Here is a 24,136-nt window from a genome sequence, read left to right on the forward strand (position 1 = left end):
ATATTAAATAATAAAGAAAGAAATCGACGGTATTTAAAAAATGTTTAAATACAGGCGATCAAATAAATGTATTGTTTTTATTGCTTGTCATATTTTAAAGTAAAATATCTAGAAAAATAAAAAATGGCTTAAGTAAAATTTGGATTTAAAAAAAAACCGTGACACGTCGTGTGGTAAAGTGAATAATTAACTATTAAGCTCATAATAAATATAGGTACAATTTTATTTGTACCTCTGAAATGTGTAATTCTTAACTTCCTTGTTAGTCACAAAAAAAGTTACCATGGTTACGTTTGTTACGAAATGGTGACAAGATCTTGTGAATGTTTCGTACAAAAATTCAAAATATGGGAGGCGTGACGTAGAACGTGACCTAAAAAAAAACCATAAATGCGCCGCTAGCGTCTGAAATTTTATAGTTAGATACTTAGGTGCCTATAATATAAAACATTACACAAAATGGGACATTGGAAACACGGCCTTAGGGATTATACGTACATTACCCCTGCATACGTTAATGGTAAATGATTTGAACGGTGATCGCTGCGGTCGAGCTTACCGCGGTTGCCGACGTACCTACGGCAGAAGACCAAGGGCTTATAGACCCTCAATATGGAGTTCACGGGCCAATGCTTTAAGTATCTTAGTAGGTAGTTGCTGAAATATTCACCTGCGAAATTCGTTGAGGTAAGCACGTTGTTACGGCGGTATACTCGAGATGAATGAATAACCGCGATATTAACCGTCGGTCCTATGAAACCTTTAATCGGTCTACGGTCGTCGTTGCCAGTTTTCCCAATCGGTAGGCACGCTGTCCGATCCTCGATCAAGTCGTTTTATGGTTTTTTTTTTTTTTTGTTTAAGGGTGCCGATGCATTTTTAGTACAAAAACATTTATTACGGTAAAAATTCTCACGCCCCGCAAGTAGAATAGCCGGATTTCGTTGATTATTTTTTTTTAATTTAAAACAAGAGAAACGTTTTTCAGAACGGATCAAAGCGCGTTTTTCAAAATTTAAATTATAAAAGTTAAAATATACATTTGAAGAATGCAAATATTTGTTGTTTTTCTAACACTATTTAATTAAAATAAACCTTCGAGCCATGATCCGACCTGGAAAAAGTTCTTATCTTTCAGATAATAAAAGAAAATTATCACAATTCGACGTATCAATGAGGCGTGTGAGTTTATCCTGCAGTAAAGTAATTTCTGTTGATATAAAATATCGGGTCAACCCCCCTCTCCACCCTTAAATAAGTAATTGACAGTGTAGATTAGCGAAAAAGAATTTTAATTAAGATAGCAACTAAAATATAAAATATAATTTTCAAATTTTATGGAATTACAGAAAATTTTAAAAATCGGCACCGACACCCTCAATTATATTATTACTTCTACAAATGCGTATAATATATTAATATTATGTAATAGTTTTCTGCAGTGCGACGAAATGTCGTCAGACGCGTATCTATATAACCAGCCATTATCGATGCGTCGTTTACAAGCAAAATATGCATTATATTATATTATTTAGGTAGAGTACCTACAACTCATTGACGAAATGAGTCTAAATAACCTCCGGGCTGGGACGATGACACGTTCCCGAAGATTATGCGCCAGACAGCACGTCAAAGTAGGACGCACAAAGTGTCAAAATGTCTAAGTCACCCATCTATTATATTATTAAGGTACTGCAGATTCCATGTATAGGAATAATCAGTGTAACACGTGGCTCTAAAACTGTTATTTTCAAATTATAATTATAGTATCATAATATTATAATTATAATATATTTAAGTATTTATATTATTATAATACCTATATGGACGGGATTGGAAAATCATGAGAACTTTGGTAAAATAATCACTTAACGTTCATATGCCTATAAATAGTTCAACATGAATCAAAATATTTTGAACATTTTATGCTGCATAGAAAATACTAGGTAATATAAACATTCAGTAAAAATTTCATGTCCATGTTAGTTTTGCCGAAAACTGATTTTCCATAAAAATTTCCGTTCTTCCTTAATTTGTTTTTTGTTTTCGGCGTTTTTGGAAACTATTGGCAATTTTAAATTATGACCTTCCAAATACACCAACTATAGATTCACTTTCCCGTCGGAAAAGGTACTGAAGTTGAAAATCGAAGTATTATTTCGACTATACCTACCCACATGTCATGACACAGCCACAAAAAATAATTATAATAAAAAACACACATCATTGTTAAATCAATACATTGATCGCTCAGAATCTAAAACTAATTAATTATTATTAATATTATAGTTATATAATAGTAGATTAGTTAGTTTAAATTAAATATTATTTTGATTAAAAATGACTATGATGTTACATATTATTATAAAATATTTAAAATATTTTATGAAATGTGGAGAAAAACTGGTAGGACAAAAATAATAATAATGATAATAATAAAAATAATACATTATCGCGGCGTAGTGACGTCAGGCCATAACAAAAATACTCCATTATTAAAAAGCTTATAATAAGTGCGTAGTTTTTGAGTAGTAAAGTTAATTTAAAAATATCACCAGCCCCATCTGACAGTAAATAGATCCTACAATTACTTTTGCAATATACATATAACTTCCTTCGAGGTCTCGAGATGTAGAAAATACCAATGTATGTATTCTTCATAGTAAATCTTTTAGCAAAGTACATTTCAAAATACTTTTCAAAAAAGACTTTCGAAATTCGTTGTTAGAAATGTTGATCAAAGAAATATTAGCACAAATATTTGGACAACAAAAAATACCTACCTTAATTATTTGAATATAAAATAGATACATATATGTAGATACCCAATAAAGGTCAATTTTATTTTTAGAAAATATTAACTATGCGTTCAAATATACAAAAACTAAGAACTATGCAATTTCTTCTAAAACATATTGACGAAATCTAAAGGAAAAAAAACACAGTTCAAATTTTTATTTCTGAACTTTTCATTGTGCAGAATTTATTTTTTATTAGATTGATTGAAAGCATAATATTTAATGTAATGTAGGTATGCATATAGATTAAAATATGCAACTCGCCTAATTATGCCTACGACTTCAAACTCCTAGTTACGACTGTGTAATGTAGGCGATTACCGAAATACGTGATTGGTTCTTTTTATATCACACGATTAATCAATTTTTTCTATTATATACCAAAACATTTAAAAATAAAAAAATAAAAGTTTATCCATACTCTCACGTACAATGTTTTCTTAAAGACAGACAACAGTCCTAACTCCGAAGTCTGTAAAAATGGAAACGAAAAGGTTTTTTTTTGCAAACTTTGTCGAAGCTGTTAGAATTTAAAAATGAATTCAATATTAGTATATTATAAATATAGTACATGTCTTATAGTAATATATAATTGTTTGGTTTTTAAAAGACATTTCAAAGATAATGTTCGCCTGTTAGATGGGGTGTGTTGTTGTAAAGGGTAGCGGTCGTGTGGGAGTTCATAATACTACACTAAATAATATTATATTATGCAATACGTCAATACGATATTTCTCCCAATGTTCGTCGCTGACAATCTATTGTTCGTCGTATAAAAACAATTGACTTTGTTTTCAATAATTTAATATAAATCATAAAAAATATTGTTTTGTATTCGTTTTATGTACAGGTTTTTCTTTTACGCACGTGTAATGTGTTAATATAATATATGGATTGAAAGGGATTAGGGGACAAGGGAACACGATGCTCGGAAAAAGGACGATCGTGTTTTAAACGAGACAAATGGTCACCTACTAAATTTTAGTACTTTCAACTCAATTCGTTCTAAAAGGTATTTTGGGGACTATATAAGTTTGTACGTCACGATGTTCGTATGTTTCGTATGCAGCGGGTTCGGTACATTTGACCCAACACGAAATTCACGAATACCGTCCCCACTGGTTATTCGAGGTCAGTCCATGATTCTATACTTGGTTTCAAATTAATTTTACAATATTTTGTATTTTCCATAATTATTATAGAAAAAATACCGGTCGGTGGTTAAACCATAAATATTAGTAAAACACTAAAATTTCCTCGTGAAGAAATTGAGTTTACCTAAAATAAGCGTATATAGTGATAGACATTGCAAATATACAGTACTATCTCTAAGTAATTTAAGAGCTCATCAGCTTCAACTAGATAACAAATTTTTAATTTTGGTATTCGATTAAAATTAAATCAATATGCATCTATTTCGCTATTGGTATTCGAAACGCTTTGTTTTACATTTTATTTTATTTTCCAACTGTTAAATATTATTCAGGGACGAATAACGGCCAGAAACTATGAATTTAAATTGAACTTAATGAAAAATCGGGTACATTTTCTCCGATTTTGATCCCGCCAAACTGAAATAATGTGACAGGTGGTTCCAGAGATTTTTCTTCTAAGTTCTAATAAAACTATTCATCACTGTGTATGTGTGTTTATATATATACGGTGAAATGCATAAAAATCAGTGTTTAAACGTCCATTTCCCCATAGGTAAGTTTAAATGTAATGTATTTATTTATTATTATTATGACCGCTATACGGTTTAAACCCAGTAATCACAAGATATAAATAAAGTACAATATATTTAAAATACAGATTTATAATATATCTATCTATCTTATTAGGTATTAGATACAAGTATAGGATAGTAAAATGATAAACGTAAGAAAATTAATATAGAAAAGTTCCTTCAATATGCGCGTGGGTGCAGGTGGGTGCAGGTGGGCGTATAATTGTAATAATCATAAAAGCAAATCCACGAAAGCATGCAAGGGAATTAAAAAAATCTCAACATCATCACATCTTTCGATAAAATTTGATCGAAATTCATTAGCATAATTAATAATTATTTGAGCAAAATATTTTCCGATTTCATATTGTTTTCCAATATATCCATAGGTTTAATTTAAACCTTAATTTAAAACAGAGTGAAAAATAATTCAGTTTGAAATTGGTACAGCAATAAAAGAAAATATTTATAAATGTTTATGCTTATACCTAGCTATGACTAGCTTAACCTATTGAACTTGTAACGGGTATTATTAGTCCAACTGGGCCTGCTTTTTAAAACTTTAAATGTTCTGCATACTAAAATTATGAAAGATTAAAATAATAAAAAGTGAGTGCTGTCTATCCCCATAGAAACGAAGTTTTTTTTCTAACAAATATTATAGATTACAAGTACATTTTAGTGGAACCATTCAAAATAAAAGTAAATATCAATAAGTAAATTATTATTACTAACTATTACTATTGTATTAATCATATTCAATCATCGAAATACAGGCCTGTGATAACTGAAATATGATACGTATATTTGTGTTGTAATTTTTTCCAAATATCTCGAAAATACTCCATCGATAGTGTTGTCATCGCTCGTTGTAGATTCTGCTGAATTGCTTATCGCATGTTAATTGAATGTGTGTGTGTCCATAAGGAAAGTTTTAAAAGTTACCGTTTTCTTATCATTAAAATTGATGTTAAAGTCACCGAATTGTTATAACTTATAAATGATAATAATTATAAATGCATAATATGCAGATCTTATTACGCTGTTTCAAATCCTCACGTTATACCCGTATTTTATTACCTAGTCTATACCAAAAGCGACGAACAAAAAAAATGTAATCACGTCAAAGTTAAAGCAGTATATATAGGGATATATACAACAATCAGATTATTCTACGAAAACAATTTCATGAAATAAAAATGTTTACGAGTCATGCAAGGAGATTTTAATGTATATTTGTGCAGAGGATACGCGTGATATCATCTGAGCTCAGTACTTTTGGAGATTTCCACTTTACTTTTGTTAGAAAAGAATCACTTCTCAACGCTTCAACCGTCATCGAAAACTTAACTTTCGGTGCAGGTGTGACAAAAAATATATGAAGTATGTACAATTCAATACTTATGTATTTATTAATTACCCAGACAGCAATTTTTTGTTTAATAATCTTATTATAACATTATAATAACGAATAATATTAGTATAACGTTATTATAATACTATAATAATATTATTATTACAAAATGCTGTCTATAATTATTATAAATGCATAATACCTAGTGTAGTTATCAATATAGGTACGCAAGATATTTATAATCAACGACCGTTGACTACAACTTACCACTACCGCTTTTTTTTTGTTCCATCCTACCGATCAATCTAATAATGCGATAATATTTAAGAAAACTGATCTGAATTCGTCAGAATGTCTATTTGAAATCGGCCAGACCACATTTTAAGATTTCTGATTTAAATCCTAAATAATCAACGTTTGAAAATTCCGAAATATCAAAATATTCAAGTTAAATTTATAGATGTTTTGTGAAAATGGAAAAAGTGAACTGGCCAAACTCAAGTAGACATACCTAATAACGAATTCAAATCAGTTTTAAAAAGTATTATCGCATTAGGGCCATACTGCTAATATTAAGTGATGACCAGTCTACAAGTCAGCTCTCAAGAAATCCACCCCAAAGGCTCTTAACTTAATAATATTTATAGCTTTTAGTTCACATTTTAATAGCCGAGATAAAATAAATAATGATGTCCCTACATGTTAAAATCGCATTAATAAAAAATAAAATATTAATAGAATTATTTATTTATTGTGATAAAAAGTACAGATTATGTTTATCTTAATAAGATGAATATTAATACATAATATGTAATCATAAATATAAAAAGGTATAGTACATTTGATAAGATTATTGTTAATAAAGTAATTTATATATACCTACCTATTATATATTTATAAAAAAAAAAAGTAAAAAATTGGAAACTGAAAATTTCCATAAACAGTACGGTAAAGTACAGTAACGGTCATTTGTTTTAGAGTCACAGGTAAACCAAAAACCAAAATCGACTTAGCGTAAAAATATCTTTCTTAATTTTTTTTTTTGTTTTTACTGGTGCTTTTGAAAATTATTATAAATTATTAATTTTGACCTCCCCAATACACCAACTAGATTCACTTATCCATCAAACAAGATACTGAAAGTGAAAATTGAACCATTATTTTGACTACTTATCGTGTACAAAGAAACAAAAAATTAAAAAATTAAAATTAAAAAAAAAACACATCATTGTAAACTAAAAACATTCAATACTCCGCTCAGAATTTAAAATACATAAAGAATATTATCTCTAAATGTATCTCAAAATGTATTACATAAAAATAAAAATATTTTATATTTTCCTTTAAAATATTCAAGTTATAATAAATTTAATTTAATCCAGACATAATAATATAATATAAGAGGTATAGACAATAGGTAGGTATATCCGTATAATATTATCCCTAAATAATACAGTTTTCTGACATAATGTCATAATATTTTAGTTATTTTAAATGTTTAAAAATAACAATAATAATGTTTAAATGATAAAATAATTTATTTTATTAAATTCATGATGATTATCTTACGAGTATTATAATATATCTGTAAATTAAGTGGCGCCATCTACTATTGATATTGTTGTTTAGAGATGAGAAAAAAGGTTGAGCGTAATAAATTGTAAAAGATTTGACGAAATTGGATATTCATGCATATGACAACGATTTTCTTATTTTGTTGTAACTGACACTAACCGTAGATAGTATAATAAGTACCTAGTAGGTACCTACTATACTAAAAAATCGTTTGTTTTATTAAAAAGCTTAAAAACGACAGTTATAAAAATAATAGGTAAATTATGATAGGTCATAATAAAATGTCTTTGTATACCTAAGATATGACAGTTTAATATGAGGTCCTTAATAAGTTTTTGTAATAACAGTTGAAAAGTATTAAAATGCAACTTCATGATTTTTTTTCATAAGCATTTATAGGTTGTTGAATTTTTTGTTCAGATCAAATTTTAACGAAATGTACAAATTATTTAGTAGGTAGGTTGTTAAAAATGTATAAAATGTTCAATTTTTATAGCTAACGGTTAAAAATTGAAAACAAGATTCCACGTAAGTAGTTAATTCTGTTACCAAAAAATCTAAAAAAATATGTAAGCATTTAGTTTTTTTATGATTATTTAAAATTTGAATTTGGACGAAATTAAATTAAAAATAAAATTAATTAATACAATTAAATATTATTAAAATACCAAAAATAACGATTTTAATTATTTTGTTGAAATTTAAAAATATTATTCGTGGGTACTTTAAACTTTTCAAGTATATTGTTATATACAAATATTTGAATATGATAATATGCGAATAATATCACATTTTTAGAAACATACTTAGTATACTTGCCTACCAAGCTGGTATCTCTTTAATTTTTAATTTTTGTTAGAAAATTTAGATAACTCTGATATGAATAAAACGATCAAAATCAAGTAATATCACGAGTTCCAAATTATATATAGGCATACTTACTATTTTTATGTCTAAATATGCTCGAGCTCGAATGTAAATTCAAATGTCCAATGCGACACAGGTAAAATATGCATTTAAAATAAAATTAGGACCCCCACCCTACAAAACATCCTAGCTATGCACCAGATCTATAGAATACAAATTGAATTTGTATTAGTTGCTCCTTAACTAGTGCGTTGGTACAATAAAATATTTAAATATATTAATCGTTTGCCCTAATCGCCATTAGTTAATATAATATATTATGTTAAGTAGGTACCTATCTATTTAATGGGGTTCTAGTGTATTATGTTTTAAGGAGTAATATTTAGGCAATTTACATGACTTGAACATTTGGGCTATTTCTATGTGCGAGTTGTAAATTAACATTAGTGGATGTTTGCGAGAATCGGTGTAATGCTCGGACAACCACCGCCGGATCCAACTCTCGGGAAATATGAAATATAATATTCTTGTTTGCATGACTATAGAAGCTACTAAATGCAGTAGTAAATTAAACATATTACCTGAAGTTCGGTTGTGATTTCGAAAAAACCGTTGAAACTGAAAAACTGTTTTTAAGCTTCTAGATTATGCTCTTTAGGAATCACTTTTTTGATTTAAAATAAGACGTGCCAAAATAAATACAAATATAATCCAATCATTTCGTGGGATTTTTGAAAAAATATCTTAATTTTAAGGTCCTTAATAATTGAAAATCGGCTTCCTAAAAAGCCTAGATATTTCGTCAAAGAGTTTTTACATGTATAAAAAATTTAAATTTGACATTCCAGTAAATATATTGTGTATTTGTGTAATTTACCATTACTTATTGGTCTAAAACGTATGGATAATAAGTGTGCTGCGATCTCCTTAATAAACTATATTAAAATGGAATTTCATGTACCAATACTGTATAAGGAAGTGGCTTTATTGTCAACCTATGCACAAAGAAGTCTAGTCTACTAAGTCATCCTATTAACTCCTCCCATCCATTGCCATGTTACAAAATATACATTGTTGTTAAAACTATAAGCATGAGGCATCATTAATATTATAATAATATATTCTTCGGATAGTGTGAGTAACAACTAAAAGAAAAGTTTTTTTTTTTAAATTATTGAGAACTCATCTATACTATAGTTTTATTTATTTTTATTTATCATGAACTCTTTTTCTTTATAATATTTCCTTCATGTTAGAATTTAACCACTCCAATAGCAAAATAACAAACAGTTTGATGTAGAATTTATTGTTAATAGTTTTAAATATTTATTATTCATTAATATTACCTAAAATATATATATACTAAAAATATAAAATGATAAAAATTAAAATTGAAAATTTCCAAGTTATTCAGTGATTTTATGACACCGGAGGTAAATTATAATACATATAACTTATATATAACTCAGTAGTCAGTGGCGTATGCAGACATTTTTTTTTTGTAAAAATGATTTATTAAATATATTAAAGAACCTTTTTTTATTGTTTAACAATTTTTTTTTTTAATATACCACTATAATCATTATTAACTTGAGAGTATGTGATAATGTGGATAATGTTATTAATTATTATACTTGTAATAAGCAAATTAAACATAAGCCATATCTACATAACTCGTATACACTTACATTAAAAATATGTATTTATACAACATAAATACCTATCTATAGCAGTGGTCTTCCATTGTATTGAACTTGTACCCATTTTAATTATAATTAATGTTGTGCAACCATAAAAAAAAAATATCTGATTGATAATGTTATTATACTTATAAAAACTAACCAATTCTTAATTAATGTAGTATTAAATATTATTATAGTTATGTTAATTGCATTTGCCTAATACAACTGATGAACATACATTTATAATTTTTTTTTAAATTAGTAAAAATACATTTTGACCCAATTGTAAAGCTCACACAGGCCACTGATCTGTAATATTAAATAACAGACTCAATAATTATTTAAACACTTATATCATTAAAATTAAACAATGTTGAAGAAACAGTTAACAAATTCTAAAATATTTTTATATATTGAAAAAATATACTTTAAATACAAGAATATATAAATAAATGTTATTTTAAATAATTAAAGGTAGTATTATTGTATCACATAAGGAACGGAATATTGATTGCAAATGAAATACATATAGGTACACAATATGTTTTAATAATAGTATCTATACAGTTCTTTAGCTATAATTACCTAAGCTGTACAAATTTTGTGATTATTATTACGCTATAAGTGGATTTGCTGGAATATACTTTTGGTTAATGTGGTACCAGCGAGTTCCCTATTGCCTTGAATAGCATACTGTACTTTTTCACGTATTTCTGACCTACTTAAATCACCTCTTAAGCTTAATAATCTAGTCATTTGATCTTCGGTTATATCTGGGTACATCTTTACAAGTGTGTGTAAGTCCAACGATAGTATTTCAGAATCTTCACTTTTTAATACTTCAGATAACTTGACAACAGCATCAAAAGGTGAATCTTTTTCACGCGTTACTAAAGGTGCCACACGCATAAAAAATGATTTCAATTGGTCCACTTCATTTGTCATTTTATCAGCTGCTGATCGACGTTCTTCATATGTCTTGAAATTTAATTTCTTCTGCAGAATAGCCATTATGTATCGTCTCACTATTATATCCTCAGCTTCTAATATTATATACTCTAAATTCTTGGGCTTTAGATGAGTATAATCTTGAAAATAATCTTCTAATGTCACACAAATAGTTTCAATAGATATAAAGCTGGTAAGCCATTTAGTAGTTATCAAATCTTGAAAATGAATGTCAAGATCAATCAAAGCTTCTTCTAAAAGAAATTGTGCTGCTTCATCTCTGAGATTTTGGAAGGTCTTTATTAATTTTTCGTAGGCAGTACTTGACTGATCTTTGAAATCACTACTCCAATAGTGTTGCTTCATTTCTAATGCTAATTCAATAAATTGCAAGCAATTGTTGAGCACAGTAATTATGCAGTGTGTAAAAAATGGTACTTTGCTTCTGTCCTCAAAATGCTTTTTCTTGAACTCTATAACAGCCTCTTTGTAAGACAAGCCGTATAGACTGACACTATCTACACTTAATAATAATGCTTTGTGCGTTAAGTGCTGGCTTATAGTTTTTGTGACTTGCAAATTTTGATCAATCATCTGAAATATAATAACTGGAGCAGCTGTATGAAAACATCCATCTGGACCAACCTCAGGTGAAGCACCTGCATACCAATCATTTTTTTCAGTATCCAATGTTTTTAACATCCATTCTTTGTAATTTGCTTTTATGTATTCTAAATATTTTGATTGTAAATCAAAAATAATTGATGATTTTAATAATGGACCAACTTTACCAATATCTATATTCAATTCAGGATGTAACATTAACTCTGTACCAGAGTATGTGTTAGTCACCCATGAAATAATTGTTACATATTCATTGCCTTCTAGTCCATCTGATATTATGTCATTTAAATTTGCTGAAAGACTGGAATGATACATATAAACAAATTTATCGAAAATATCATATTGTGGAGGAAAACATGGCACACAAAGAGTTTTAACCACTCGCAAGTCTTCAAGAATTAATTGTCGACAAAGTTCCAAATATGTTACAAGCCACATTTTATTGTCGGATCGTTCATTCACTTGAGTACCTTCTATTCGCTGGTCAACTGATTTTTGAAGCACATCAAACGCCATTTCTTTCCACTTTTTTGGGCGACTGGGAGGCATAAATCCAGATTGCTTATGACGCTGCAATGCAAATATGTCAGCACGTTCTTCTCGTTCAATTATTCGCAGCACAGTAACAATCACCATAGGTTCTTTCCTAACAGTATTTAGAGTTCTGCTCAATACTAATTTAATTTGTTTTTTCAACATATCGGACATAACTTCAACGTCTTCGAAATATGCTTTGAGTAGTATTTTATCACTGGGTGCCTGATTGGGCAGTTTATGCACTTCAAATAAAAGATCATCTCTAGAGTTCTCAAGGTCTATTAAACATTGATGAGCATGTAAAAACTTTCCGTCGTTGATCCACTGTTTAGTTTTTTCAATGCTTTCAGGTACAGTGAATAAGTGCTTCATATTTTCATTAGCCGTCAAGTACTGAGAATGTTGCATTTGCTTGGTGCGCACATCTTGCAACTTGTACCCAAGAGATGGTAAATTGATAAATGAATGTTTTGTTTGACTAAGGTATATCTTTACCTTACTTATATCATCCAATGCGTCTTTCAGTTGTTCCATTCCAATTGTGACACCATCTAATTGACTTTGCATAGCTGTTTTCAACATTGCCTCAGTAGAAGTTTTTTTACGTGATATCCGATTCTTTAATTGTTCAACTTTTTCCAATTGTCCTGGATTCTTAAGCGTATTTGTAAAGTATTTTGTTGCTGCCAATTTGGCATCATTGCCCAACTGATCTATGTCCATACTCACAATTCAATTCTCCAAGTCTCTAAAATAAATAATATAAATAAAATTATTATATTTTTTTTAATCTGAATTTATTTTATGTGATAACTTGGATACATACAAAATATAGATGTACATGAGTTACAATATAGGATTGAATATTGGTAAGAATTAGGATAATCTAATTCTAAAATATACAAATAAGAGAGGTCAAATCATGAACGATATGGTTTTGAAATTAAGAATAGTCATTGCGATCATAAATAACAAAAAGTTAAAAATTTACATAAGTTGGCATTTATATCAATAACGTAAAATATTTTCGTTTTACGAAATAGTATTTTCATACAGTCGTTCAATATGCTATTTACCACTAATTTGGTGGCTTAATATGGTATCTGCAAAGATATGGAATTAAGATTAGGCTTTTTACATCAACAAATAAAATTAGTTTGTTATTATGTTTGTAAGTTGTTTAGATTAGACATAGTTTAACTGTAATTAGTTGTATTATTATACTATTTTTATTTCTTACTTATTCATAATAATATAATAAGTTTAATATAAGAGCGAATTGATTTGTTTTCAAATTCAGAAGTATAAGTATTATCTAGTGAACCTCACAGGTTTTTTTAGATTTTAATTTTAAAGCAAGTTATGAGTATTTTAAAAATTTAAAATTGTAAATTGTTTGTACATTTTAAAATACTCGTAACTTGCTTAAAAATTAGAATCTAAAAAACCTATGAGGTTCACTAGATAATACTTTTACTTCTGAATTTGATAATAGGTCAATTTGCTACAATATTATTATATTAATAATTTTATTGAATTAAACAAATTATTCTGAACGTAAAACTTTGTATGTTATGTATTTGTAAAACGGAGACAGCACATGTGGGTGTAACGTCCTCTTAACTAATAAAAAAAGAAAAATGGTTTTGACCCCTTCCAAGAATGTATTCTACCGCCACTCAGATTTAGTTAATGTTTGGCATTTATATCTCTCGTATTTTCAATATTCTAATCATTTATTATTAAATTTATAGTTAGTTTTCTTGCTACGCTAAGTTAATCTTTTCCCTTAAAACAAAAAGATTTAAAATATATTCTATTTCATAAACAATAATTTAAATAATAATAATAATAATCAGAAATATCAAATTTTATTTATAAATATAATAAATAATAAGTACCTAATAATGGTTATAATATAGAATGTTATTGTATTTATTTATGGGTATATATAAATATATGTAAATAATAATACCTTATAGGTACTATGTACCTATATAGATATACCTATTATAAACAGAAAAGTTATAAGTGCATAATTTAGAAAAGAAAAATATAACTATTTACTCAGTACCTTATACATATTACAATGTTTGAATAGGTACTCATTAATCATAATAAATTATCAGTTGTGTTCAGTGGCATATTTACAGGGGCTCTAGCTTTAAGAGCGGGGTTACAGGATAAAATCATATCCCCTCCCCTCCAACATGACAAAAACTTAAATACGTCACTGGTTGTATTAGGTACATTATTCTTGTTAGTTATTATGTTTTAATTTATTAATAGAATTACTGCTGAATTGAATAATATTTGATATTATATGAGTAGGTAATTAATTATATTCTAATAATAAATTTGATTATAATTTAGTTATGGACCATAAGGAACATCTTTTTAGTAAAACTAAAAATGTAAAATTAATTTAACTATTTTGTGGGATTTATCATTGATTAATCTATTAAAGTATTAAAGTAATTTTGTCTATAATAATTTTATATGTTTAAACTATAAATCAGTGGTTTCCAATTAATATGAAACCATGGACCCCTAGCTAAAACTTACATTGTTAAATTGTTCCATAGACCCCTTTTTTGTAAATAATTACTTTTAAATATGAATAAATTGATTATTAACCTTTTTCACGATAATCGAGTTTCAATAGTCCAAAAATACCCAAATTTTAAGCTACTACAAATTTAATAATTTACCAAAATAAAATAAAAATGAAAAATCACGACGATACTATGTAACCACAAACCCCTTATATCAACACGCGGACCGCCAATTGGGAACCATCACTATTTTATTTTACTATTAAGTATAATTAATACAGTATGATGATTAGAACACACAAAATACGATAGATATAGGTAGGTAAGTGGTGGGCATCAACTAAACCTGAATGTCGGAAGAATAATTTCTTGGCGGGCGTCGAGCCATCAATTAACCAGTATCAAAAAAGTATATACCAACCTAATACAATTGACAGTTATCAAATATATGTAACTACAATTTGGCTTTAATAAAACAACTGACAGCTTGGTGAAATCACTGAATTTTACTTGAATAGGTTATTAAATAAATTTAAATATTTAAATAAATACCTAACTAGTTCTATAATATTAATTCAACTTTAAAAAAATTTACAAATAAAACTCTCTACTACATTGGAATCATATTGTAAAATAAAATTAATACCTAACTAAATGCATTGATTATGAATACCTACTAGTAAGGAAATATTGTTCGTACCTCTCGATAATCTTAAAGATGGAATACAAACTTGTCTGAAAGTATTCAAAACAATTTCACATAGTTTTAATAAAATTAAACATTATTAATGAATAACAATTACAATTTACACGCATAAGAACCAAGAATAATTATAAATTTACAAAACATTTTTAGGTAATTTATCTCAGTATCTCAGTAAAAAAATTTTGTAAATTTAGTGATACCGTTTATCAGTGGTACAGTAGACTGTTAGTAGTTGAGGGAAAACACCAAAACGTTGTATTGACAGTAGAACGAATAAATTGTCGACAATTTTTATCATTATTATTGTAATTCTAAAATTCTACTTGTAATGAATTCGATAGTTCTACACTCATCTGCACTCATCAATAGAATATTATTTAGATTTGAAGGAATATAAAAAACACACTACCCTTCGTGTGAAAAATCCTATGGATAAATGGAATATGAATCAATCGGTAGTTATTATCGTGTGTCGTTCAGGCCTTTGTGTAATCTTATCTCATCAAAATAATACATTTATGAAGATAACATGTGATAATACTTAGAGATTGTGTTTAGTGTTTTGCACTTTACCAAACGGTGGAAATAGTGTAATTATTAATGAAATTAAAACATAATTATAATAAAGTTCGTTTAAAAACGTCGGTGTCAATGACAATTAACAATTTAAAGTAACACCTATTAGAAAAACGTCAAACTCATACAATCACGAAACACAGTTCACAAAGTAAACACACGGTAAATTGTCCAAACATTAACATTATCTAACTACCGATCTATCATGTGTGTGCAGTGTACTAATGATTAAGCACGTCAGTAATTATTTGGCAATTAATAAACCATCACAATCACATTGGAACGTATTTGAAAATCAATATTACATTTATTTACAGTTTTATTGATACTAATTCCTGTTTGCACCAAAATGCAAATTAGGACATTCAATGTATTCAATACCAACAACTGTTTTGCAATTATAAACTTTAAAAAACATAACACACCGTTTATTGTAATGGTGTGTTATTTCGATGCAGTTTAATTAGGTATACCAAATACTGGAATCAGTAAAAATGAAAAATATAATTTTATGGAATTTTGTTTTTATATTATAATTTTGTATTATTTATCGTTAGGTATTTTTAAATTTAACTTATCTTTAGAAAATAAATTCCCCATCCGATAAAATATAAGATATTATTGAATCTAATCTTGTTACAAATATTTTAGGAAAGTTTTAGATCCTAAGTATGTTAGTATGTAACATAATTTAACCACGCTTCTATCATACTTTTGGCTTTAGATATTTAAATATTATAAAAATATAATATAATGGCACTAACAATAATGGCCAATACATTTCTATATTTGTATGTATCTTTTTTTTTAATGTTCTAGAATATTACATATTAATTTAAAGCAAAATGTCTTGCAACTATGCTGATGGTTTATCTCCATATGAATATAAAGGGGAAGTTGGTATGAATGAAGTAAGTACAGTAATTATTAAGAACAGTTAAAAAAATACATAATTATACATTTTATATTTATTTTAGGTTTTTGATACTCCTGAAGTTTTGAAACAAAAGATTTCGCTTCTTGCTGAGTGGATCAAAGATTCAAAATACACAGTTTTTCACACAGGTGCTGGTATAAGTACATCAGCGGGAATACCAGATTTCCGGTAAATGTGTATAATAAGTTATTGTAATAATAATAATAAGTTCAAGTGTAAATTAAAACAATATTTTAGGTATTTTATTTCTTTAAAAATAAAATGTTAGTGTTTTTCGAACATAAAGATTTTGTAAAGCAAACAATTTATTATTAACTCAAAATAAAATATAAGACCGTCTACTATCCTAATATTTAAGATTTTAATTTTAGATACTAAAATAACCTTATTAAGATAATCTTTATCAATATTAGATTTTTGTAAATTTGTATACCTATATTTAATATGTTTTATTTATTATTTTTTTAATTTTTTTTTAATTTATCGTTTGAATAGTAATTGGCAAACGGAAATACCTTAGTTTTCAATCACTATATAAAAACTTTTATGTGAATAAAAATTAAATTTAAGATCTTAAATACCTAATATTATATCTGTACCCCGGAGATAAAGGATACATTTTTTACAAAATGTATTGCTCTATGTAAAGCTACTATGTATAGCACTATGTCCAATTACCATTAATTATGGAAATCAAACTATGGAAAATAAAACCAAGTCCACTTTTTTTAAAGGCAAATAATACCTTTTGGACCTATCTCCTGTAAAATTACTATTTTGTGACATGGTGTTGTTTACTTTATATTATGTATAATTATAGTCCGCTCAACAAAAACTGGCCGGTGACTCCAGTGACCCCACCTGCCCAGAAATGGCCCCTAGAGTCGTGCCGTTCACCGGCTAGTTTTCGTTGCACAGACTATAATGTAAAATTATATTTTACAAAATAAAAAAAATTTAAATCTAACCTGCTAAATGTTATCAATATTTTGTATTTGTTATAGAGGACCAAAAGGAGTATGGACTTTAGAAAAAGAAGGAAAGAAACCAGAAGTTAATTTAGATTTCAATGATGCTAAACCAACAGTTACACATATGGCAATCAAAAGCTTGGTTAAAAAAGGTCTAATTCTTGAATTATCTATTGTTTACTGTTTGGTAATAATCTTATTTAAAAATACTTACCTATGAAGTTTTTATCTTATATAATATGTAATTTATATATTATATAAACAAATAGATACTCAGTTAATAATTTGCAATATTATTATGCTCATTGATCCTAGCACAAATTTCATGTATGTTATGGCCAGTGGCAATTTATGGTGAGGCAAGCGATGCGTCTGCCTCAATGTAATTTCCAGAAATTAAAAAAATATTTGTTTACTTCATATTGGTCTTTGTTACAATCTTGAATTTTATTCATATATTTTAAATTGGAATATTTAATATATACTTATATTAGACATTAGATTCTTTAGAGTTTGGATAAATAGAAAATTGAAATATTTATTTTTTTTTTTGTACAGAACTTGTACAAAACGTGAGAATATATGCGCATGGCTGTAATATTATAAATTATAAGCTATTATACTCGTTGCCGTTAAATACTGCGCCCGGAATTTTGAGACCCACCTTTAAACATTTTTTCAATCATTTATGTGTAATATGGTTTTTTTTTAATACCTAAGTATTTTTATGATTTTAAATATCCACAATTACATAAATACAATGCAACTAAGCATATGTACGCTATGATCTGTCTCTTCAATAATTATTAACCAGTGAATATTTTGTAAACTTCTAACTAATACAATTAGTGAAATTTAATGAGTATAAGTATCAGAGTTCCAAATTAATTGTATTGTTATATTTATTTTTATTATATCGCTTCATGGAAGTGCAGTCATTATAATTAATTTTTCTCTTATATTGCAATGAATTTATATTCTATTTTTGTAGTTACTAGTTATTTTTATGTTATTAAAAAAATTTTAGATTTGCATTTTAAAGTATATTTTGATGTTAATTGATTATTTTTGCATATTTTTCTCATTTCTAAGATAATTTTTCTTGTTTTAGTTTCAGAGTGAAAGGATGAATGTATTGATTTTACAATGATATGTTTTTTTTTATTTTTCATTTTTTTTTGTCTGTCATCACCTTTAAGGACAGTAAAAATGCTTAGATTTTCTTCAACAGTATCTTTTCTGATAGGAAAGTGAATCTAGTTGGTACTAAGGGGGTCTAAAGTAAAAATTCCAGTAGTTTTTAAATGCGCCGTGAATAACAAAAGAAAAATTATGGAAAAACGGGAATTTTTTCCCAAAATCAGTTTTTGAGAAAATTGATTTTGATTTTTGGTGCAACTCTTAAATAAATTACCGTAGGTACATTAAATTTTGACTGAATGTTTAAATTAGCATTTTCTATACACTATAACATTTTCCAAATATTTTGACTTATTTTGAAATCTATTTTTTTCTATAAATATTAATAAAATTTTATTTATTAGTTAAAAAAGCTTGAAAATTTAATAGAAGGTTCCTAGTATATTGTTTCGAAGGCAGATGAATTAAATTTTTTAATAAGTATCCAAAGTTCAAATATTGACAATATACGTAAAAATGACGAAAATTATTTTGAGTTAGAAATTCATGAAAAGTTTTCTTTTTAAATCTAAGATTTGAAAATGTAATACAAGATTTCCGATAAGTTTGTCTACAAGCAAGTCAAATTAAATGTTTATGAGCGTTTGAAATTCATATTTTTACAACATTTGATATCTACTCGATTTCTCATGTAACAATTTTCTTATTTTGTTCTAATAGTAGTAATCTGTTATGATAGTATCATGGTTTGTCGTTAATGTATAACGTGTTATAAGTACCTAATAGATATTGTGATATGATTAATTTGGAATTTATTATAGGTAAATTTTTTTTTATTACCATAGACTACCTATATAATATTATGTCTTATACCTAGACTGATATACCGTCTCCGCTCAGAATCGTTTTTCTTATACAATGATATTATATCATTGAATTAAAATTTAATACCATCCATTATACAGTGACCCACTTATAATCTACTGTACAGCAGAGTGACATCCACTTACCCACCTTTTTTTTGTTGAGAATATTAGTGTCATAGTCAACTTTATTTAAGCCAAGAAATCCAGACTCCAATAAAGAAAATAAAAACAAATATAAAATATCACTAATATATATTGTCAAATATAATAATGAATAATAAATAATAATAACTTTTTATTAATACCAATATATAATTGCTATAAATTTGACTATAACTGATAAATTGGATACATTTTTTTAACAGGTAATTTGAGAATGAATTTGTTAAATTATAATGAACTAGTATTACTAATTCAAACTAAAATTTAAAATTTTCAACTAAAACAACACTATAATTTAATATTTCCTCCATTATGTAGTTAGGTTAGCAAATTACATAGAATATTGTTTTGATCTAGAGAGAGGAGTGCAAACAAATATATGCAAAACACTTAATATTTAGTTTGTCAAATATTCAGTATATTGTATATTTTTTAGTATTTGTTTAGCACTAACCAGTAAATCAGGATCACTAAAAATGTTTAACATTAATTTTATACATTTTACTAGGTTATGCAAAATATGTTGTCAGTCAGAATATAGATGGTTTGCATTTGAAGTCAGGATTACTACGTCAACATGTTTCTGAAGTTCATGGAAATATGTTTACCATGAGATGTAACAAATGCAGAAGGTAAATTAAAATATTATTATTTTATTGTAAATACCGAATTTTAATTGAAATGTTTAATAGTTCATATAATTTTTAAAACACATGTATTTAACAATAAATAAATTATCAATATACTGTGAGATCACTTTTATTTTCAAATATTAAATTTTTTCATATTAATAAATTATTAAATATCAAATTAATTGTTCTTTTGTACTTTATTAATTACAATACTTCCATTTTTAATTTTATTGTTGAATAATTTCTATAACTGTTGATTATTGTAAAATAGTATGAAAGTCATTGATATTTAACATATGGATGTGGCATTTCTATAGTCACTAAATATACACTTTAAGCCGGCTTTAAGGAGACATTACAGTGACATTTGTTGTATCCGTCTTACAAGTATGTAACATACCAAATTTTACGCTCAGCAGATCACGTTTAGCTCCGTTACTTTAAAAATTAGAGTGAATCATCCTCTTATAAAATTGAAAGTTAAGATCGAGGGTAAGAATATTATCAAGGCAATGAGTAATGAGTATTTTAAAATTATAAATCGTTTGTACATCTTAAAATACTCATAACTTGCTTTAAAATTAAAATATAATTAAAAAGCCTGTTGCCTAGATAATAATCTTACCTTTTAATTTTATAAGAGGTTAATTTACTCTAATTATTAAACTAACGCGGTACTGTTAACTTGTAAGACGGAGACAACACATGTGGGTGCCTTGTCTTCTTAACAATGGTTCTAATTTGCATAGAAGCTTCTGAGCAATAAAGACACTAACATTTAAACAAAAGAGAAATGATGTGTAACAGTATTTCACTTAGCAATGGTATCAGTTGTGTTGACTTACATATTATTATACAATGCTGCATTCATAAGTTCAATATCATTGAAGCAAGTATAGTTTATTGTTTACAAGCCTCTAAATTCAGTCGTTTTTGGTTTTGGCTACAGTTAGTATTGAAATTAGAAAAACCGAGGTATTTTCATCGCTGATTATACTCAGTTTTTAAGCCCTGATTTAAAGTAAACTACCTACTTATTAACATTAGCCTTTTTGAAACTGTATATAATTTAAATATCTATATTAGAAATTGTTGAGTTAAATAATTTTGTTTAAATACTAGGAGCTATGTGAGCAAAACTGCTGTAAAAACAGTTGGACAGCGATGCTTGGATATAAAATGTTTCGGGAAAAATAAGAATGGTAATCAATGCCGAGGTATTTTATATGATACAATATTAGACTGGGAACATCAATTACCCACTGAAGAACTGGAGTTATCGGAGTTACATTCTAAGTAACTATATATACTAACTATCTCTATGTTTTACATTTAAATATTTTTTTTATAAACATTTTTGCATATCGAAGACGATTGATTGGTTGACATAATTTTATTATAGTATTACTTTGTATGATTGTTGACTGAGATTATGAAAAGAATAAAATTACTATGTGCCTATTAAGATCGGTGAACTCCGCTTAAGACTGAAATAATCATTTGAATGTAATTTATTTATAAAAGTATGTTAGCACTTGCTAAGTATAGTTATGCAAAAAAATCTTCATATATTTCAAATTAATCAATTCAAGTTATGGTAGTTTTCTTATTTTTCAAATATAACAAAAATCTTATATTTTTCAGAATGGCTGATTTATGCATTTGTCTTGGAACTTCATTACAAATTCAACCAATCAATCTGGTCCCATTTAACGCGAAGAAAAACAAAGGAAAAGTTGTTATTTGCAATTTACAAAAAACCAACTGTGTAAGTATCTTATAATTATTATTTTAAATTGTATTCAATAGTATACTACACTTTTTTTGAAAATGTTTGTTCTAATTGTGTTATATTTTTTATTAAGGATCGTAAAGCAGATTTAGTTATTCATACATATGTAGACAATTTGATGAAGTCTCTAATGGATATCCTTGGAGTAGAAATTGACGAATACGACGATATGAAAGATCCAACAAACATAAATTCTGAAACCACTGATTGGACAATTTATGAAATAGATTTAAAAAAAGTACGAGAAATCAAAAGAAACACTACAAAATCAAAAAAACGAAAAAAGTCTGAAGCCAAATTTTCTAATACGGAATCAGAAACAGAATTGCCTTGTAATAATCAAATTCTTAAGCCATCAAAAATCTCTAAACTCAATAATATTGATAATATTATAAAATAATAACAAATTAATTAGGTTCTATAATTATATTTATAATTTTTTTTATTTATATAATTCTTTTAATACATGTTCCGGTAACAATTTCTTAAAAAAATTTACATTAAAAATATTTAACTTATAAACATGATATTAATCTAGATATACAATATGATACAGTTGTTGGAAATAATTTACTGTTTGTTTGCATCACTATGATCAGGGGTGGGGGAGGGGGAATTATACTGTGAATTGGCCAAATCGAGTAACTATAGTCTTGATCCTACAGCGACAGTTTTCAACAAGCCTGGGCATAAATGAGTTAAAAAGTCACAAGTTATGTTTAACATTAAATTTAACTTTTTAACTTAACTTTTATAAATTTAATTTTTATTAACTAAATTTTTAACTTAACTTGTTTTTAATGATATAAAGTTACATTCATTTACAAATAACTAGCTGCCCGACCTTCCTCCGGAAGAAATTATTTTTTTATAATTTAATTTAGAAACATGACTATTTTTTGGCTATACAAACAATATAATATAATTACATATTGTAGTTATTGTTATTGCTAATTTCTGAAAATGATGTATCCTACATTTTGAATTCAACCACTTGAGTGGTAAATTTTATTCTTTTTATTATAATATAGAGATAAGGTAGAAAAAATGTAACAATAAATTATTAGTTGAATAAATAATATATATTTCAAATGGAATTATGCAAGTGCAAACAAATAAATAAATTAATAATAATAAATAAACAAACAAACCGGTTTCCTTCGTCTCCAAAATCAAGTTAGATTCTTATATATTATATAGATAAATATAATACAAATTTATGCATTTTGCATAAACATTAACTTTTTATTATTTTAAATCTTATTACTGGCTATATAAAATATATTAAAAAAATTTATAGTAACCTTTTTAAAATGTTTTCTTTCAACTTAACTTAACTCAATTAATAATTATTACTAGCATACCAAGGCTTGGATTTCGGTATGTTTTAAGCGCTACTTTTTACAAGTATTTACAGTTTTAACCAATACAATATATCTAGTTTATCCAAAACAAGATAAAATACTGAAAATTTGTAACTGCTCAAGTTTCAATAAATGTAAACTGTTTATGCAGTGGTGGTTTGAAAGAGAGTTGATATGATTTTTTGACTATTTTCAGACCACTTATATAGCTGTAAATAATATAGTTTTGTTGCTTTATCATATATTTTATTTGACGAAAATGAGCCAAAGAGGGAAGGATATAACCACCCCCTACATCATGCGTATGCCCCTTGCCTATGTGTT

General features: G+C 26.9%; 2 protein-coding genes across 6 annotated transcripts; one reads left to right on the forward strand and one right to left on the reverse strand.

Annotated features, from left to right (window-relative positions):
* Positions 1–10,435: 10,435 nt before the first annotated feature.
* On the reverse strand, positions 10,436–15,802 carry LOC100166962 (exocyst complex component 3). Of its 4 annotated transcripts, none has more exons than XM_029491165.1 (2): positions 15,782–15,802; positions 10,436–12,859 (listed from the first exon to the last, which is right to left on the reverse strand). In XM_029491165.1, the coding sequence occupies exon 2, from the start codon at positions 12,832–12,834 to the stop codon at positions 10,621–10,623; it is 2,214 nt and encodes a 737-aa protein (XP_029347025.1). In that variant the 5' UTR covers positions 12,835–12,859; positions 15,782–15,802; the 3' UTR covers positions 10,436–10,620. The 4 variants fall into 4 exon arrangements, with proteins under 4 accessions (XP_029347025.1, XP_003247006.1, XP_001950356.1 ...); XM_003246958.3 differs by lacking the exon at positions 15,782–15,802 and adding an exon at positions 15,367–15,568; XM_001950321.5 differs by lacking the exon at positions 15,782–15,802 and adding an exon at positions 15,344–15,515.
* Positions 15,803–15,807: 5 nt separating this feature from the next.
* Positions 15,808–23,143, forward strand: LOC100164943 (NAD-dependent protein deacetylase Sirt6). 2 transcript variants are annotated; one of them, XM_001949585.5, is made up of 8 exons: positions 15,808–16,110; positions 16,768–16,859; positions 16,926–17,053; positions 17,890–18,008; positions 20,533–20,656; positions 21,779–21,952; positions 22,301–22,424; positions 22,522–23,143. In XM_001949585.5, exons 2-8 carry the CDS (start codon positions 16,794–16,796, stop codon positions 22,846–22,848), a joined length of 1,062 nt encoding a protein of 353 aa, XP_001949620.4. In that variant the 5' UTR covers positions 15,808–16,110; positions 16,768–16,793; the 3' UTR covers positions 22,849–23,143. The 2 variants fall into 2 exon arrangements, with proteins under 2 accessions (XP_001949620.4, XP_016662931.1); XM_016807442.2 differs by lacking the exon at positions 15,808–16,110 and adding an exon at positions 16,183–16,415.
* Positions 23,144–24,136: the final 993 nt, after the last annotated feature.

This window comes from Acyrthosiphon pisum, chromosome X (assembly GCF_005508785.2).
Source record: "Acyrthosiphon pisum isolate AL4f chromosome X, pea_aphid_22Mar2018_4r6ur, whole genome shotgun sequence".
In the NCBI taxonomy this organism is placed as follows: Eukaryota; Metazoa; Arthropoda; class Insecta; order Hemiptera; family Aphididae; genus Acyrthosiphon; species Acyrthosiphon pisum.

Excerpts from the sequence above, each read along its gene's own strand:
- LOC100164943 (XM_001949585.5), top strand. The coding sequence starts at position 16,794 with ATGTCTTGCAACTATGCTGATGGTTTATCTCCATATGAATATAAAGGG. Across the intron at positions 18,009-20,532 it reads CAAAAGCTTGGTTAAAAAAG|GTTATGCAAAATATGTTGTC; the intron begins GTCTAATTCTTG and ends ACATTTTACTAG. Across the intron at positions 22,425-22,521 it reads ATTTACAAAAAACCAACTGT|GATCGTAAAGCAGATTTAGT; the intron begins GTAAGTATCTTA and ends TTTTTTATTAAG.
- LOC100166962 (XM_029491165.1), bottom strand. The coding sequence starts at position 12,834 with ATGGACATAGATCAGTTGGGCAATGATGCCAAATTGGCAGCAACAAAA.